The sequence below is a fragment of the Thamnophis elegans genome, chromosome 16 (assembly GCF_009769535.1).
Source record: "Thamnophis elegans isolate rThaEle1 chromosome 16, rThaEle1.pri, whole genome shotgun sequence".
Lineage (NCBI taxonomy): Eukaryota > Metazoa > Chordata > Lepidosauria > Squamata > Colubridae > Thamnophis > Thamnophis elegans.
In genome coordinates this window covers 39004298-39023659 of record NC_045556.1, presented here as the reverse complement: position 1 = coordinate 39023659, position 19362 = coordinate 39004298, and the positions used below count along the sequence as shown (strand labels likewise).

The 19362-nt window shown below is 44.0% G+C and overlaps 2 protein-coding genes across 4 annotated transcripts in view; one reads left to right on the top strand and one right to left on the bottom strand.

Annotated features, from left to right (window-relative positions):
- Window positions 1-9490, bottom strand: part of USP20 (ubiquitin specific peptidase 20) — a 64626-nt gene extending 55136 nt beyond the window's left edge. For all 3 annotated transcript variants that reach the window (XR_004256656.1, XM_032233441.1, XM_032233440.1), the window contains exon 1: window positions 9409-9490. The gene's annotated coding sequence lies outside the window, so the exon portion shown is untranslated. The remainder of the gene's footprint in view (window positions 1-9408) is intronic.
- A 921-nt stretch (window positions 9491-10411) lies between these two features.
- C16H9orf78 (chromosome 16 C9orf78 homolog) lies at window positions 10412-19066 on the top strand. The gene is made up of 9 exons (XM_032233021.1): window positions 10412-10587; window positions 11260-11319; window positions 12180-12231; window positions 13511-13581; window positions 16706-16783; window positions 17044-17241; window positions 17762-17898; window positions 18500-18598; window positions 18795-19066. Exons 1-9 carry the CDS (start codon window positions 10505-10507, stop codon window positions 18884-18886), a joined length of 870 nt encoding a protein of 289 aa, XP_032088912.1. The 5' UTR covers window positions 10412-10504; the 3' UTR covers window positions 18887-19066.
- Window positions 19067-19362: the final 296 nt, after the last annotated feature.

Below are 19362 nucleotides of genomic sequence, written 5' to 3'. Positions count from 1 at the left end.
AAAGCATGCCGGATGGGGAATTCTGGGAGTTCACATATTTTAAAGTTGCTAAGGTTGAGAAAAATACCGCATTAGGGAGGATTGCAAATGACAGCAACTCGCAGCAATCTTTCTGTCAGTCAGTTTGAGGCTTTAGCGGTGGTATCAAGTGAAAATACAGGATGAGACATTAACTGCAACCCCTCCTCTCCTCTAGATTTTAAATGCAGAGGCTCGCTAGCTGGATTTTCCCTGTTTCTTTCTCACTCAGCATGAGCCCTGTGTAAGGGAGCAAAACAACAGAAGGAACACGTCCTTTCGTATCCACTGAGCTAGAAGGAATTCCCGTGGCTTCCCAGATTTCTCAGCTATCGAGTGCCTGGCCAAATGCAAATAAAAATATAATAACGCTCCACCGGCTCTTGAATCATTCTCTTACATCAATCCAGGCACGCTGACAGCCTGATAAAAATACTAATAAAGGGCTTCCTGGGGGCGGAGCCTGTCGCCGAAGGAGCTCAACGGAGCCCCTCTCAGAGTTCTGGTTTGTATATCTAATTAAGATCAATAGATATCACCCCTTTTTGGCAGAAAGGGGCAGGCAGAAGCTCAGGTGCTAGGATTTATTCGTAGTTCACAGCCCTTTTTTGGGGGGGGCTGCGAACGGAGAAGAGATCCAGCGTAACTGAGCTCTTATCTCCAGCCAGTTCCTCGCAGCTGCCTTTTTGCAGCCCTAGACAGGCGATCCCCCCCCTCAGGACAATGATAAATTGCTTAAAGCAACTTAAGGCTAACACGAGCGGGTCTTACTCCTGTGATGTTCCTTTTTTTATAACTATCTAAACACCAGCCTTGTTTTTCCTTTGAAACTTCTTTGTTCAACCGAGTACAAGATGGCGTTTTTACTGTGTTGGTGATTGATGACGCAATTAACCGGCTTTATCTCCCCGGAGACTGCTACTCATTAACAAGCAAAATCTACAAATAATTTATTGAGAACTGACCAGGTGAAGACACTGTTTATCTGTTTATTCTCAGCTTTTATCTATAATGCCTCCCAGGTCTAAGCAGGCAAAAAAATCCCCCCCGCATGTGCTTAAAGAACTTGTTAGTAAATCGTTGCCTTTGCCTCCTACACCCCCTACTGGAGATTCCTTGACACAGGAGCTTCTTTTTCAAATACTCAATGATTTTAAACAAGAAATCAAAGAATTTGTGCTGGATTTATGCGACAAAATACAGACTAAAATTGCCCAAATAAAGGTGGATATGTTTGAAGCTATGTCTACTTTGACAGATTATATCGAAGAAATGGAGACTAAACTGGAAACCTTGGAGGAGGCTAATTCTAATTTGACTTCCAACATCCAAGTATTACAACAAGAGATTAGAGATACTCAAACACAACTTATAATGATAAATTATAACAGAAAGGCGTTTGCAATAAGAGTCAGAGGACTGCCCGAAAAGAAAGGAGAGAACTTGAAACAGACGTTTGTAGAAGCTTTCAGCCAAGCGGTGGGAGGTCCGGGATTCAATTTTGATTGGAATATTCGAAAAATCTATCGCCAGAATTCGCGTGTAGCAGAACAACGACAGCTTCCAAGAGACATAATTATATACTTTTTCACAAGAGAATCCAGGAATGCGATCATCCAAAAGTTTTACAACAATAGGCTCCGAATCGATGGCCATGATTTGTTTGTCTTTAAAGAAATCCCGCTCCAGATGCTGCAAGCAAGGAGAGGCTATACTTTTTTAACCCAAGAACTTAGAAATAGTCAAATACAGTATAAATGGGAAGCTCCAGTTGGAATCACAGTTACACTCGAAAATCAAAGATTTCGTATTAATTCTGTTTCGGAAGCCCGGGACTTTTATTATAAAACTCTGAAGGCGGGGCTTCTTGACTCACTCGGAAACGCGGAAGGACAACGTGAAGGAAAGACAAGCAGCAAGTCACTTGGTTACAAGAAGGAGGGAGTTGTTCTCCCCCTACTGGAGAGGCAGAGGAGCGGAAACTGAGGATTTAGCCATATTTTTAAAGCAGCGGGACACGTGGTCATAAGGCAGAGGGTTGCCTTCTCTATCCGGAAGGGCAGAAGAGTAAAGAATATAGATCCAGCGATGTCTTTAAAATACTTTCTAAGCTCTTGGACTGATTAAAATTTTAGGATTTCTGTTTGGGATGAAATGGTAAAGCTGTGTACCGATGAGGAATGGAAAGAAGCATTGCTTATTTTGGACAGATATTGTACGGGACTTTTATAAGACTTATTTGAATTTCAATCCAAACTGCGCATGAATTGTTTTCTGTGAGGAAAGCGGGGATTAAGATTTATTTGAATTGCGGTTTGGGATGAATGGAGTCGGGAGGAGTGGGGCAGAAGGGAAGGTGGAGCGGGATATTGATGAAGGGATCTTGGGATTGAATGAAGTGGTATGGATTTTGGGCACACATTTTACGGATTTACATGCTTGAAGTATAACATAAAAAGCTCAGGATTTTAAAGTGAAGAGCGAGATCCTAATCTTATGGAATTTGGGCTTGGGAGGAATGGAGATGAGAAACGAAGGGTAGGAAGATGAGTAGCGAAAGTATGATTAGACTGCTCTGTATTTGAAGATAAATTGATTTTTGTATAAACTAATATTTGAATATAAGGTTAAGAAAGGCTATCTGGAGAGTCTACAGGAAGATGGGGGTAAATATCAAAGAAGTAAGGGACGAGGACAAAATATAAATGGAATGATTTATACTGTTTAAATTTTAAGAATGATGGGAGGCTGAGCATAATGCAAAAGATTTTTAAATTTTTTTATTTATTTATTTATTTGTTTTTTTTTCTTTTCGGAGTGTTCTTTTTATTTTACTTTCATTATTATTGTTAATAAGATATTTTAGAAGGTGAATGGTACTGAACTGTGCCGGGTGTGGGACCTGGGAAGTCGGAGGGGATTAGGGAGGGGGGTTCATTGGGGGTGGGTGGGTGGGTGGAGATATAGTCTCAATATATAGAATAAGAAGAATACACTTGTATACTGTTGTTCCTTATCTTTTCTTTTTATTTTTCTCTTTTTTTTTCTTTTTATTTTTTTTTCTTCTTTTTTCTTTTCAGCGTAGATTAAGGAATAGAGAAATGCACCAAAGTGAGAAGTAGAGGAAAGGAAGAGGGAGAAGTAAGGAGGGAGGAAGAGGGGAATGTAAGGAGGATGAGAGGGGAAGGAGGGTGAGGAAGGCGAGAAAGGAAGATAGGAGGGGAAAGGGAAGTAGGAGGGGTGATTGTTGGGGGGAGAAAGGAAAGTTGGAGGGGGAGAAGAAGGGGTGTATGAAAGCGATGTGTTTAGGTTGGGGTTTTTCTTTTTTTATTATTATATTATTATTATTGCAAATATTCAGTATATAAGTGAATGTACAAAATTGAAAATGAAAATGAATAAAACATTTAAGGAAAAAAATACTAATAAAGATGCAGGTCACAGAATGTTCCCTCTTCTGCTTCGCCTGGCTTAGCCAAAAAGCAGCCATAAGAACAGAGGCTTTAAATGGGCTGTAATTGGTTTCGACCTTGCACAACGGATAATGTGGCAAGCCTTTTGGCACAAACGCAGGACTTCCTGAGCAGTTTGAAAAAGAAATCAATATTATAGGAGAAAAGAACTCCAGAATTCACTTCATATCCCATGTAAGTAAGCAAGTAAATCTATTTCTCTGTCTCGATCTATCTACAGTACCTATCCATCCCTATCTATCCATCCCATTTCTCCTGTATCTGTCTACTGTATCTACCTACCTACCTATCCATTATCGGTATCTATTAATCAGTATATCTATCTATCATCTATCTATCTATCTATCTATCTATCTATCTATCTATCTATCTATCTATCTATCTATCTACCTACCTACCTACCTACCTACCTACCTACCTACCTACCTACCTACCTATCATCTATCTACCTACGATAAGGTAGACCATAACCTACTACTAGATAAAGTAGAAGAATGTGGGTTAGACAGCATCACCACCAGATGGATTCATAACTGGCTGACCAACTGCATCTACATGGAGGGAAGTGGAGTACCCCAAGGCTCTGTTTCAGGCCCAGGACTCTTCAACATCTTCATCAATGATTTGGATGAGGGAATAAATGGGGAACTCATCAAATTTGCAGATGACACCAAGCTGGCAGGAATAGCCAACACTCCAGAAGACAGGCTTAAGGTACAGAAGGATCTGGACAAACTTGAACTTTGGGCACTATCTAACAAAATGAAATTTAAGGGTGAAAAGAGTAAGGTTCTACATTTAGGCAAGAAAAACGAAATGCACAGGTACAGGATAGGTGGTACCTTGCTCAACAGGAGTAACTGTGAGAGGGATCTTGGAGTCCTAGTGGACAACCACTTAATTTTGAGCCAGCCTTGTGCAGCAGCTGCCAAAAAAACCAACACAGTTCTAGGCTGCATCAACAGAGGGATAGAATCAAGATCACATGAAGTGTTAATACGACTTTATAAGGCCTAGGTAAGGCCACATTCAGTTTTGGTCACCACAATGTAGAAAAGATGTGGAGACTCTAGAAAGAGTGCAGAGAAGAGCAACAAAGATGATTAGGGGACTGGAGGCTAGAACATATAAAGAAGGGTTGCAAGAACTGGGTAGGTCTAGTTTAATGAAAAGAAGGACCAGGGGAGGCATGATAGCATCTTCCAATATCTCAGGGGTTGCTCCAAAGAAGAGGGAGTCAAACTATTCTCCAAACCACCTGAGGGCAGGAGAAGAAACAATGGATGGAAACTAATCAAGGAGAGAAGCAACTTAGAACTGAGGAGGAATTTCCAGACAGTTAGAACAATTAATCAGTGGAACAGAAATTGCCTCCAGAAGTTGTGAATGCCCCAACACTGGAAGTCTTTAAGAAGATGTTGGATAGCCATTTGTCTGGAACGGTATAGGGTTTCCTGCCTAGGCAGGGGGTTGGACTAGAAGACCTCCAAAGTACCTTCCAACTCTGCTATTGCAGTGTTTCTCAACCTTGGCAACTTGAAGATGTCCGGACTTCAACTCCTAGAATTCCCCAGCCAGCGAATGCTGGCTGGGGAATTCTAGGAGTTGAAGTCCGGACATCTTCAAGTTGCCAAGGTTGAGAAACACTGTGCTATTGTATTGTTTCTACCTACCTACCTACCTACCTACTTACCTATCCCTACCTACTACCTACCTATGTATGGTTGTGCGACTGTTGTTTACTTTTATTATTTGTATTTTGTTTTTTATGTTCCCCTTTTTCCCCCTTGAATTGTTCGCCGCCCTGAGTCTTCCCGGAGAAGGACGGCATACAAATAATAAAATTCTATTCTATTCTATCATTGTCCTAACCCAGGCTTCTCAAGAGCAGGAAGTCAACTCCTCCTCCTCCCGACAAAAGCCCCTGCTATGGAAGATCAATTGACCCACCCCCTCTTCTTTGTGGCAGCCCCTCAAATGTTGGAACGCTGCTATCACGTTACCCCCTAATCCTTCTTTTCAGTAAAATGGACATGCCCAATTCCTGCAACCGTTCCCCCTGTGTTTTAGGCCCCCAATCCTCTTGGTGGCTCTTCTCTGCCCCCTTTCCATTGTCTCAACACCCTTTGTATAATATGGTGACCAACCCCAGACACAGCATTCCAGGTGTGGTCTTGCATCCACACTTAGAATGCTGCATTTCCACATGCCTCCCCTCCCAAAAGTACAGTTTCCCATTTTGGTGTCTTTCATTTATCTACCAGATTTTATACAGCTGCCCAACTCACACGCAAGTGACCGATTTTAGTAAATGCTTTTGACCCTCCTCATTCAACTTGGCATCCTTTTTCAAGTTTGCTGTGCTGGCACGTTCTGAACTGTATTAAATAAACCAGAAGGATTTTCTGGAAAATGCTCCCCAGAAAGCATCAGCTGGTTGCTCCTAGCACGGATGAAAACAAAGCTTTCACATGGTAGCTTGGAGGCTTAGCAACCAATTACTTTTTCAGCTCCGATGGAGGCTTACTCATCATTTTCCCCACAAAAGCTAGAGCTGTCCACAGCCACTCCCCCCCCCCCCCCAATCCTTGCTGGCTCCATTCTTTCTTCTCTGTTTTTGCACCACTGTCGTGAAAAGGGAGGCCCTGTCCATCAGGAAAACACTGGGTCTCTGAGAGGTCCCCTATACAGAACACAAACTACAGGTAGTCCTCAACTTACGACCTCAATGGGGCCCAAAATTTCTGTTGCTAAGCGAAGGAGACATTTGTTTAAGTGAATTTTGCCCTGTTTTACGACCTTTCTTGGTGAATCATTGCAGTTGATAAGTTAGTCACCCTGTTGTTAAGTGAATCTGGCTCCCCCATTGTCTTGGCTGGTCAGAAGGTCGCAAAAGGAGAAATCACGTGACACCCCCCCACCCCCAGGACACTGCAACAATCATAAATATGAGTCAGTTGCCAAGCATTGGAATGTAAATCAAGTGACCACGGGCATACTGCAACGGTCATAAGTGTGAAAAATGGTCATAAATCTTTTTTTTCAGCGTCGTTGTAACTTTGAACGGTCTCTAAATGAACGGGTTGAATGTCAAAGATTACCAGTATTGTTACGAACAAAGAATAAAACTGTAAGAACAATAATATCCCATCACTTTGAAGAACCTGGTTGTTATATAAAAACAGGCTCTGATCACATGATAAGATTATCATATTCACGGCATTGGGAATTAACCCCATTATTGCTTGCACCACACAATAAATGGTAAATTTAGCCCTATAGGTTGCATTCTTACAACACACTAGAGCAGTGTTTCTCAACCTTGGCAACTTGAAGATGTCTGGACTTCAAGTCCCAGAATTCCCCAGCCAGCGAATGCTGGCTGGGGAATTCTGGGACTTGAAGTCCAGACATCTTCAAGTTGCCAAGGTTGAGAAACACTGCACTAGAGCAATGCCACAAATAAAACTACCAGCTTTATAGGTAACGGTTCCCCTCGCGCACATATGCTAGTTGTTCTTGACTCTAGGGGGCAGTGCTCATCTCCATTTCAAAGCCCAAGAGCCAGCGCTGTCCAAAGACGCCTCCGTGGTCATGTGGCTGGCATGACTCAACGCCAGAAGGCGCACGGAAGGCTGTTCCCTTCCCACCAAAGGTGGTTCCTATTTTTCTACTTGCATTTTTTACGTGCTTTCGAACTGATAGAAGCTGGGACAAGTCACGGAAGCTCCCTCCATTACGCGGCGCTAGAGGCTCGAACTGCCAAACTGCCGACCTTTCTGATTGACAAGCTCAGGGTGTTAGCCACTAAGCCACCACCTCCCATATCAGCTTTATACAACACACCAAGACATCACTTGTTTTAGCCACGTTTTGTTAAACCCACAACGGCCAAGTTCAGTCCTACCACTAAATCCAAAGCCAACAGGCGCTAGAGCACAGGGCTGTGTGAGAGGGAGTGAAATCTGGCTCAGTTAAAACCCAAAATTTCCATTCACCAAACAATAATTCGCCATTAAACCTGCTCCCTTCTGCAATTAGCCAGAAGCCAACAAAGACAGAAAAGGCAAAGAGAACTAGAAAAAAACATCCAATTTAAGATCCATCGCAAGACGACCACCTCGTTTCCCAATAAAATTGCTTAGAGGCCGCCGCAGGGCCCCCTCCCCAATTTGATTCCTACAAATACGAACTGACTCCCTACCTGATTTCCTCTCTCATTTCTCAATGTCAGGATCAAAGTTTTCCATCTTGGGGCCTTCGGGGTGGCTTGGACTACAACTCCCATCGGCCAAGTCCAGGGAGGGAAGCGGGGTAGGGAATTTGTCCCATTGGGGAGTCCACACACACACACACGTGCCCTGAAGCCATGGGGTTGTTGGGTTCACATCACACACCTAAACCTAACCTAACCTAAACCTAACCCAGATGGAAGCTGAGACTAAGAGGTGGTGGGCATGCAGACTGGAACCAGCTGGGGGAAGGGGGAGTAATATTCTGCCCGGATCTTTTTTGGGGGGGGGCAGATATGGAGAAGCCCCCCTCCCCCCTCCCATTATCTATCTATCTATCTATCTATCTATGTATCTATCATCTATGTATCTATCATTCATCTATCTATCATTCTATCTTATCTATCATTCTATCTATCTATCATTCTATCCATCCATCCATCCATCCATCCATCTATCATCTATCTATCTATCATTCTATCTATCATCTATCATTCTATTTATCTATCTATCATTCTATCTTATCTATCATTCTATCTTATCTATCATTCTATCTATCCATCCATCCATCCATCCATCCATCTATCATCTATCTATCTATCATTCTATCTATCATCTATCATTCTATCTATTTATCTATCTATCATTCTATCTTATCTATCATTCTATCTTATCTATCTATCTATCTATCATTCTATCTATCCATCCATCCATCCATCCATCCATCCATCCATCTATCATCTATCTATCTATCTATCTATCTATCTATCTATCTATCTATCTATCATTCTATCATTCTATCTATCATCTATCATTCTATCTATTTATCTATCTATCATTCTATCTATCTATCATTCTATCTATCATTCTATCTTATCTATCTATCTATCTATCATTCTATCTATCTATCTATCTATCATTCTATCTATCTATCTTCTATCATTCTATCTATCTATTATATATATATATATATATATATATATATATATATATATATATATATACATACATACATACATACATACATACATACATACATACATACATATATACACACACACGTTGCCAAGGCAATCTCAATCTTACACGGGACAAGACCCGAATACAACAAGACCAGCATATATATACATACAAACATACATACGTATACATACATACATATACACACATATATTATATACATGCACACATACATATATAAAATCATATTCTATCTATCATTTCTCTCTCTCTCTCATCCATCTCTGTCTGATTTCTATGGCTGCCCATCTCCACAAACAACTCTGGGTGGCTCCCAATTGGAAAACATTACAAATAAATTCTTGACAAACATTTTAAAACAATAAAAAGCATGAAAACGTCTCATTTAAAAGAGAAAATGTCAGGGTTGGGGGAGAGGTCTCACCCTTGAGACGATTCCCTCCCCTGCCCACCTTCCCCAGCCGAACTCGGGCACTGTCACAGCCCCCACCCCCACAGATCAGACTCGCCCGGCCGCCTCCAACGCGCCTTCCTCGGCTGGGCGCGGTAGGCGAGTCCGGGGCTTCGGACCAGGCTAGGCCGCAAAACCTTCCTTCTCGCCTTTTGGGCCGCTGGGCCGGCAGACGAAGCCGGAGGGGCGATGCGAAGCCCCTGGCTGGTCGGGTGGAGCCGAGGGGGGTCGGGCGGGGAAGGGCGCAGCTTACCGGCCGGGGCCGCCTCAGAGGGCGCTGCGCCGCTCGGGGGGAAAGCGGGGAAGGCGACGGTGGAGGCGGAGGGGGCGGGGCCTCGGGAGAGGGGCGGGGCTTCGGGGGAGAAGGCGGCCCAGAAGGGGAGGGGTCGGCCAAGATGACCTCAGGATGCCCCATGGACCCCGTTTCCTCTCTAGGAAAGTAGGTAGTAGGTACGCATTTATTTATTTATTAACAAATGGATTTATTTATTAATAAATTTATTTGATTTGATCTGTCAATGGCTCCTGTTCTCCTATAGACATGATGGACCCCAATTGCTTCCTGGAGGATGGGCAGGATGCCCTCTGGGGGCCCCAAAGATTCTGTTTTCTCTCTAGCGGTGGGCAAGATGACCTCTGGGAGCCCAATTTCTCCTATAGGCAGTAGGAGACTCGCGGTGGCCCACAGGCCGTTTCCTGTCTAGGGGACGGGCAAGATGACCTCTGGGTGCCCCAAAGACTCGATTTCTCCTTTCAACTGTAGACTAGATCAGTGTTTCTCAACCTTGGCAACTTGAAGATGTCCGGACTTCAACTCCCAGAATTCCCCAGCCAGCGAATGCTGGCTGGGGAATTCTGGGAGTTGAAGTCCGGACATCTTCAAGTTGCCAAGGTTGAGAAACACTGGACTAGATGGCCTCTGGCGGTCCTACAGGCTCTAATGCAGTGGTTCCCAACCTTTTGGGGGCCATGCCCCACCTAAGCATCTCTGCAACCGCGATGTTTTTTCCTGTGACGTATAATTCTTACTTTTTCTAACAGTCCAGGAAAATAAATTAAAATATAGGTTAAAAAAAATTAAAGAGACCCGTCTTCTCTCCCTTGTCCATCCATCTATTATTTTCCTACATCTATGGACGCCTTGATTCCCTCCCTCCCCCGCCCTCCCTGGACGGAATACTCTGCCCTGCCCTTCTAAGGGCAACGAAGAGCCACAACGAGGCGGCTTCGGCGCGCGGTGTTGACGTCACAAGACGCGCGCCCCCAGGTTGCCAAACAGGAAGCGCCTTTTCCAAGCAGCCACCTTGATTTGAGGCGGTGGGAGGCGGGGAGGGGGGGGGTCTCCAGCTATGCCGGCCGGGAAGAGTTTTCGCCGGAGGAAGGCCGACTCCGAGGAGGAAGAGGAGGATGAGCTGGTGGCCGAGGAGGTTCGGTGAGTGCCAGCGGGGAAGGGGGGGTGGGCTTGACATATTGGGGAGGGGGCGAGGCTGGAAAGAGGCGCTTTGCTTCTGCTGTTTAATTTTTTTATATACAATTTACAATTACGGTTATCTATTATTTGTTTATTTGTGTCAGGAGCATTTCAATTAAAATAAGACCTACCATATGGCATACAATTTAAAACATGAAATACAAGATTAAAAATATGTACAAGTTTGCTTTGGTCGCAAATCATTCTTAAAAATGACCAAGGCCTTTAAACAAGTTTGTTTTTATCACTGGATAGAAAACGAGTATAGGCAAAAAGAAGCAGAAAATTGAATAATTTGGAAAAGAAGGTAGAATTAGAGGGGAGGAGTTGAATTAAAAGGCAATTGAAATGTAAGATAAAAATAGATTTAAAATGATGTAACTGTTAAAATATGATGACAGAAAGATTGTACCAAGACGACACACTGTAAGATTAATGATGTAAGGAGTGGTTATGGAAAAATAAAAATAAAAAAAACTTCTCAAAGGTTTGCTTCAGTTGCAAATCATTTTAAAAAATGATCAAGGCCTTTAAAAAAAAAACAGCAATCTCAGCACCTTTAAGATGTGTGTACTGCCAAAAATTCCCCAGATCCTGGTATTTAATGTTTATGATCTATGATTTCCCCTCCAGTTTAAAACTAGAAGAAGCGAAGGAAGTGCAGAGTTTAAGAAGGAGACCCAATGGAGTAAGGTATGACTAATGTTTCCATGGAGTTTTAATGTCAAGGTAATCTTTGTCAGCTATCACAGACTGAGATCCTGGGTTTTTGTCCGGAACCATTTATATCCGTAGAAACTGAGATTCTGAAATACATCTACCATTCTTTGTGAACATTAAGGTGCGTCTTCATATCTGCCATTTGGCTAAGAATTGTTAGATTCCACCCACAACCCTCACCAGCATGTTGCACAGAGCCAACCAATTGTGGTTCATGGATCAGGGCTTGAGTACGTGATGAGTTCAAGGACAAGCAAGGATTTGAACCTGGGGCTCCCTGACTCTACTTTAGCACTGTGCTGTACAAGTAGTCCTTGACTTATAACCATCCATTGTGAAAAAAAAGGTGACTTCTGGCTGATTCTTCCACTTAGGATGGTCACAGCATCCTCCTGGACACATGCTCAAAATTCAAATTATTTCAAATAATTAAACAGCGAATTCAAATGATTATGAGTTTAGTTCACTTTAATTAGTACAAATTATTATTATATGAGGTATTACAGTAGTTCCAATAATTAAACACTGGTGAGTTGTTGTAGACCCGATAAAAAGGCGGTAAAATCAAACACAACTCACTTAACGACCACCTTGCCTAACGATGAAAACTCTGCTCCCAGCTGTGCTTGTAAGTCGAGGACTACCTGTCCTGAATCCCGACTCTTGAACACCGATCATAAAAACAAGTATTCTCAAGGAAGGAAAGGAATATCAAACTCTTCTAAGTACTCTAGCCCAAACTGACTGATCAGATTTGAGATAAAAATGGAAGATTTTCTTAAATCATCCTAATTCTTTGTTCTTGTCTGTCGTTCCCCCCCCCCCCCCCCAAGTGCTGCAGCCTTGCTTGTCGGAGAAAAGCTACAAGAAGAGACAACTTTGGTGGTAAGATCAGAATGGGAAGCCTTCAGAACAGAGCCCTGTAAATACTCCTCTCTCCGAGGAATGCTTAGATGGGATGTCCAAGAAATAGATATAGATGGAGACTTAAGAGAGGAATGTGGGAGACAAGTAAAAAAAAAAAGCATAGCAACTGAAGTATCGAAGCGGGCAAGGGACAATGAGTAGATATATCCTCTTTCTTGCTATCTTTCTTCTTTCTTTCTTTCTTGTTCTTTGACTTGCTTTTCCTTCTACCCCTCTTTATTTAAAGCATAGCAACTATAAAGCAGGTAAGAGATAAGAGATAATGGGTGGATGGTTCCTGTTCTCAATTCTTGATTTGAACTGTCTTCTATATCTCCCTCTCCATTCCTCTTCTCTTTTTCTCTTTCTGTAGGCAGGTGACACGATTAGAAAGTCAGACAGGAAAGAAAGAAAAAAACTTTTTAATATGGGGTGAAAATGATTAAAAGCTAGAAATAGAAATAAAGGGAATATCAGTGTATTACATTTTTATTTGATAAAATGAAAGTAATTATGAGAAATAGGTGGAGTAATTGAATAATGATAGACTGTAATCTAATAGAGATGTATGGGAAATTTTATAGGTTGATTGAATGTTTAATTTGATTAGTTTTGTTTGTACTGGAATGCACGGAGTCCAGGTGCCACACTGTTCATGTATTGATTTGACATTTTTATTAAAAAAAAAAACAAAAAACATTCCTCCCTCCGCCAAAGGTATTGAGTGAGGTGCAAACACAACCCACTTCGGTGTATCATTAATAGTGGTTTAACTCACGATTTAGAGCCAGAGTCAGCAGCCATGTGGCTCTGGAGCCGTATGTGGCTCTTTCATCCCTCTGCTGTGGCTCCCTGTTGCTCAAAATATGCATCACAACAATGTGCGACACCCGCAACGTGTGTGGCACGTGATTTATTGAGATTTTCAACCCCCGGTCGGCCAACCATGGATAAATCCAAGAAAAGAAAAGTTTCAGAAGAAAACAGAATCTTTAATTCATCTACATGTGCTAATTTTGTGGCCGCTCAGGAAATAGTCAGGAACGGGAAGGGTTTCTGTGGCTCCCGGTGTTTTCTTTTCTGTGGGAAACGGGTCCAAATGGCTCTTTGAGTGTTTAAGGCTACCAAGCCCTGATTTACAGAAATAGCTGATCCTGTTGACAGAGGAAACCCAGTTGCATAAATCAGCATTTATGGCCCTTCGGATTCCAGCATCTTCAAAAACTCTCGCCTCTATTTATTCTCTCCTCGTGGCCAGGATGATCCTTTTAAGATCAAGTCAGGCGGAATGGTGGACATGAAGAAGTTGAAAGAGCGAGGAAAGGAGAGGTGGGTGCAGTGGTAAAATCTGATTTTTTTTTCCCTCCCGGTTCTGTGGATGTGGCTTGTTGGGGGATGGGTTCATGTGACTGAGTGGGCATGGCTATGTAGTCATGTGACTGGGGTGTCAAAAGAGAGAAACTCACTTTAACAATGTCTTGCTGGGGCAGGGGGTTGGACTAGATGATCTCAAGGTCCCTTCCAGCCCTGGATTGCTCTGCTCTTTCAAGGTATCCTCTGAAGCTGCATCTAGGGCAGTGTTTCTCAACCTTGTCAACTTGAAGATGTCTGGACTTCAACTCCCAGAATTCCCCAGCCAGCATTCGCTGGCTGGGGAATTCTGGGAGTTGAAGTCCGGACATCTTCAAGTTGACAAGGTTGAGAAACACTGATCTAGGGCCAGGTTTCCTCCTTCTCCTTTTTCCCTCTCTTTCTCCCTCCCTTCCTTTCGTCCTCCCCCCACCCCCGCTTTTTAAAGGATTTTTCCTTGCCTATTTGCCCGAATCGGTAGGGGGGAAATGCTTTGAAAAGTTGGGGGAGGGCGAGAAAAAAATATATTTTTATAAATTATATTTTTTTTACTACCGGTTTGCAGAACCAAGGAGAATCGTCCCTACGGGTCCAGCTGAACTGGGCCGAACCGGGAGGGTTTCACCCCTGGGTGGGTGGATGCCTTTTGGCCACCGACTGTGTGACCGGAAGCGGAGGAACAACATGTTCCTTTTTTTTTTCTGATAGAATTTTTTTTTTCCATTTTCATAGCATATAATCACATGTATACTATTACATAGTCAATATCATGTTGTATTATTAAGTAATTACATCAATTCATCTTACCATCAACTACCAAAGGGGGGGAAAAACAAAACAGTTATTGGCTCTTCTGCTCTCCATACATCATATTTATACCTTATGCGACACTTTCTTCCCCCTCTCTCCTCCCCCTTTCTACATCCTTTCTTCCCTCCATCATCCTTTTCTACTCTACTTCCCCTTCCTCTCTCCTTCTCCTCTCTCCCCTTACCACTCCACCTTATACACCTCATCTTCCCCCGCTCACCCTCTCTCCTGTCCCTCTCTTCCTCTCTTTCTTCTCTCCTCTGCTTCCCACTCTTCTACATCCTTTCTTCCCTCCATCAATTTCTACTCTACTTCCCCTTCCTTTCTCCTCCTCCTCTCTCCCCTTACCACTCCTCCTTATACACCTCATCTTCCCCCGCTCACCCTCTCTCCTGTCCCTCTCTTCCTCTCTTTCTTCTCTCCTCTGCTTCCCACTCTTCTACATCCTTTCTTCCCTCCATCAATTTCTACTCTACTTCCCCTTCCTCTCTCCTTCTCCTCTCTCCCCTTACCACTCCTCCTTATACACCTCACCTTCCCCCCTCACCCTCTCTCCTGTCCCTCTCTTCCTATCTTTCTTCTCTCCTCTGCTTCCCACTCTTCTACATCCTTTCTTCCCTCCATCATTTTCTACTCTACTTCCCCTTCCTTTCTCCTCCTCCTCTCTCTCCTTACCACTCCTCCTTATACACCTCACCTTCCCCCCTCACCCTCTCTTCCTATCTTTCTTCTCTCCTCTGCTTCCCACTCTTCTACATCCTTTCTTCCCTCCATCATCATTTTCTACTCTACTTCCCCTTCCTTTCTCCTCCTCCTCTCTCCCCTTACCACTCCTCCTTATACACCTCGTCTTCCCCCCTCACCCTCTCTCCTGTCCCTCTCTTCCTATCTTTCTTCTCTCCTCTGCTTCCCACTCTTCTACATCCTTTCTTCCCTCCATCATCATTTTCTACTCTACTTCCCCTTCCTTTCTCCTTCTCCTCTCTCCCCTTACCACTCCTCCTTATACACCTCACCTTCCCCCGCTCACCCTCTCTCCTGTCCCTCTCTTCCTATCTTTCTTCTCTCCTCTGCTTCCCACTCTTCTACATCCTTTCTTCCCTCCATCATCATTTTCTACTCTACTTCCCCTTCCTTTCTCCTCCTCCTCTCTCCCCTTACCACTCCTCCTTATACACCTCGTCTTCCCCCCTCACCCTCTCTCCTGTCCCTCTCTTCCTATCTTTCTTCTCTCCTCTGCTTCCCACTCTTCTACATCCTTTCTTCCCTCCATCATCATTTTCTACTCTACTTCCCCTTCCTTTCTCCTTCTCCTCTCTCCCCTTACCAACTCCTCCTTATACACCTCACCTTCCCCCCTCACCCTCTCTCCTGTCCCTCTCTTCCTATCTTTCTTCTCTCCTCTGCTTCCCACTCTTCTACATCCTTTCTTCCCTCCATCATCATTTTCTACTCTACTTCCCCTTCCTTTCTCCTTCTCCTCTCTCCCCTTACCAACTCCTCCTTATACACCTCACCTTCCCCCCTCACCCTCTCTCCTGTCCCTTTCTTCCTCTCTTTCTTCTCTCCTCTGCTTCCCACTCTTCTACATCCTTTCTTCCCTTCATCAATTTCTACTCTACTTCCCCTTCCTTTCTCCTCCTCCTCTCTCCCCTTACCACTCCTCCTTATACACCTCATCTTCCCCCGCTCACCCTCTCTCCTGTCCCTCTCTTCCTCTCTTTCTTCTCTCCTCTGCTTCCCACTCTTCTACATCCTTTCTTCCCTCCATCAATTTCTACTCTACTTCCCCTTCCTTTCTCCTCCTCCTCTCTCTCCTTACCAACTCCTCCTTATACACCTCACCTTCCCCCCTCACCCTCTCTCCTGTCCCTCTCTTCCTATCTTTCTTCTCTCCTCTGCTTCCCACTCTTCTACATCCTTTCTTCCCTCCATCATCATTTTCTACTCTACTTCCCCTTCCTTTCTCCTTCTCCTCTCTCCCCTTACCAACTCCTCCTTATACACCTCACCTTCCCCCCTCACCCTCTCTCCTGTCCCCCTCTTCCTATCTTTCTTCTCTCCTCTGCTTCCAACTCTTCTACATCCTGTCTTCCCTCCATCAATTTCTACTCTACTTCCCCTTCCTTTCTCCTTCTCCTCTCTCCCAGCACAACATGGAGGCACAGCCTCTTAGATGTTTTGAATTGGGTCTAACGGGTTAAAAAAAGAGGGTTGACCGAAGATTAATTTCGGTGCTTCTGCCCCTTTTGCCTTGACGGTGCTTAGAGTCATCTTTGTGGCCCTTTCATAGGATCAGCGAAGAGGAGGATCTCAATCTTGGCACCTCGTTTTCAGCCGAGACCAACAGGAGAGACGAAGACGCAGACATGTATGTAGCTTGCCACTATTTGTTTATTTATTTATTTATATCTCGCCTATATTATTTTCACGAAGAAGTCAAGGTGGTGAACATATCCACCTGACCTTCCTCCTCCTATTTTCCCCACAACAACAACCACCCTGCGAGGTGGGTTGGACTGAGAGGGAGTGGCCCAAAGTCACCCAGCTGGCTTTCACACTTAAGGTGGGACTAGAATTCTTCACCTCCTGGTGATCGGCCCAAAGTCACCCAGTCCGGCTTTCGTTCAGGATGAAATACATCGAAACTGAGCTGAAGAAGAGAAAAGGGATTATGGAAAACGAGGAGCAGAAAGTGAAGCAGAAGAACGCAGAGGACTGTCTGTACGAGCTCCCAGAGAGCATCCGTGTCTCTTCGGCTAAGAAGACGGAAGAAATGCTGTCCAATCAGATGCTGAGTGGGATCCCCGAGGTGGACCTTGGAATCGAGTAAGTTTAGCAGTTTCTAATCCAATAAAGGAGAATATTTGAAATTGAAATGAGGGGACCTTGGTGTTCTCCGAGCTTGGCCGTTTTCTTGCAGGTATTACCCAACTAGGTAACATCATCAGGGCTAGTGAGTGTGGGGTTTGCTCCATTTATAGTTCTGAGCTCGGTTGTTTTCTTGCAGGCGTTTCAATACCCAACTAGGGAACGTCATCAGGGTTAGTTACCTAGTTTGGGTAATGAAACATCTGCAAGAAAACAACCAAGCTCAGAAAGCACCAAGGACGCCTCATTTCAAGTCTGAGCTACAAATGTTCTCCTTTAAAAGAAATTTGGGGTGATCCCAAGTCCTCCCCTTGTCCAGAGAGAAATTATCAGAGAGCAAATCAACTCGCCCCCTTCTTCATTCCACCACGGTCATCGTTAGCTGTTCTCTTTAGAGCTATCTTCAGTCCAACATTTCTTCCCCGGACGTTTGAAAACATCTCAGCCTGATGCTATTTCTTTTGGTGGTGGTTCTTAGGGCCAAGATAAAAAACATAATCTCCACCGAAGACGCGAAGGCAAGATTGCTGGCGGAACAGCAGAATAAGAAGAAAGACAGCGAAACTTCCTTCGTTCCCACCAATATGGCAGTGAACTATGTCCAACACAACAGATGTGAGTACGAGAGGACTTAAGCTGACTGTCCTGGATCAATGGGGACGCGGTGGCTCAGAGGCTAAGACGCTGAGCTTGTTGATCAGAAAGGTTGGCAGTTCGAATCCCTAAGCACCGTATAACTGAGTGAGCTCCCGTGACTTGTCCCAGCTTCAGCCAACCTAGCAGTTCAAAAGGACGTAAAAAATGCAAGTAGAAAAATAGGAGCCACCTTTGGTGGGAAGGGAACAGCATTCCGTGCACCTTTGGCATTTAGTCATGCCAGCCACATGACCACGGAGACTCCTTCGGACAGCGCTGGCAACTGGTTCATATTTATGACAGTTATAGCGTCCCAGGGTCACGTGATCCCCTCTTGTGATGAGCAAAGTCCCTGGGGAAGCCAGATTCACTTTACGACTGTTACTAATTGAACAGCTGCAGTGATTTCCCTTAACAACTGTGGCAAGGAAGGTCATAAAGGGAAGCTTAGCTGGCTTAAAGACAGAAATTTTGGGCTCAATTTGTGGTTTGTGAGTCAAGGAGCCCCTGTGTTTTGAAAGCTGCAAATTTCTACTTGAGTTGATCCTAAGCTAGCACGATCATGATAATCTCTTTTCAGTTTATCATGAAGAACTGAATGCTCCAGTAAGAAGAAATAAAGAGGAGCCCAAGGCTCGACCCCTGAGGGTGGGAGACACTGAAAAATCCGAAATGGAAAGTAAGTCACATACACTGAGGGCTTATCCAGCTACTTTGGTCTAGTTCTCACAGGCTGGGGGCTAAATTTCAATCCTGTGGGAATCGTGTAACCTGGGTTATGGGCATATTTCTTGAGTTGGCCTATTGGGGGTATTTTGATTCAAAAATTGTCGCTTAATCTTTATTTTGGGAATGTCTCTTTCTCAATTTTGCAGAATCTCCGCCGAACCGGAAGCGCCCGCCAAACGAGAAAGCCACCGACGATTATCACTACGAAAAGTTTAAGAAGATGAACCGGAGATACTGAGAATTGAGTTTCTTCGGTTGTCAGAGACTGGGCTGCATTTCTAATATTTCTCACTTATTCATTTCCCTTCCAGTTTTTCTCCACGAAACTGCCATGCATTATAGTCACTGATAGATCTTTTTTTCATACCGCAATGTGCATTGCATGTTTGCAGCAGTAAAGGTTTGTATTTTAAACGGAGGATGGCCTGGAGGATTTGTCTGTCTGTGTTTTCTGCATGCAGCGACATAGGATGGAAATTTGAATTCTCGCAATCCCACCGGAGATCGCAAATAAGTTACTTGGTCCTCTCCAGGCAGAACATAGAATCATAGGGTTGGAAGGGACCTTGGGTGGAGGGGTTTCTTCTAGTCCCACCCCTTGCTCAAGCAGGAGACCCTATACCACTTCATGCAAGAGGCTGTCCACCCACAACTTGGTCCTCCAAGCCTTCCAACTTAAGTCAGCACTGATGTCATATAACCAACCAGTCTAAA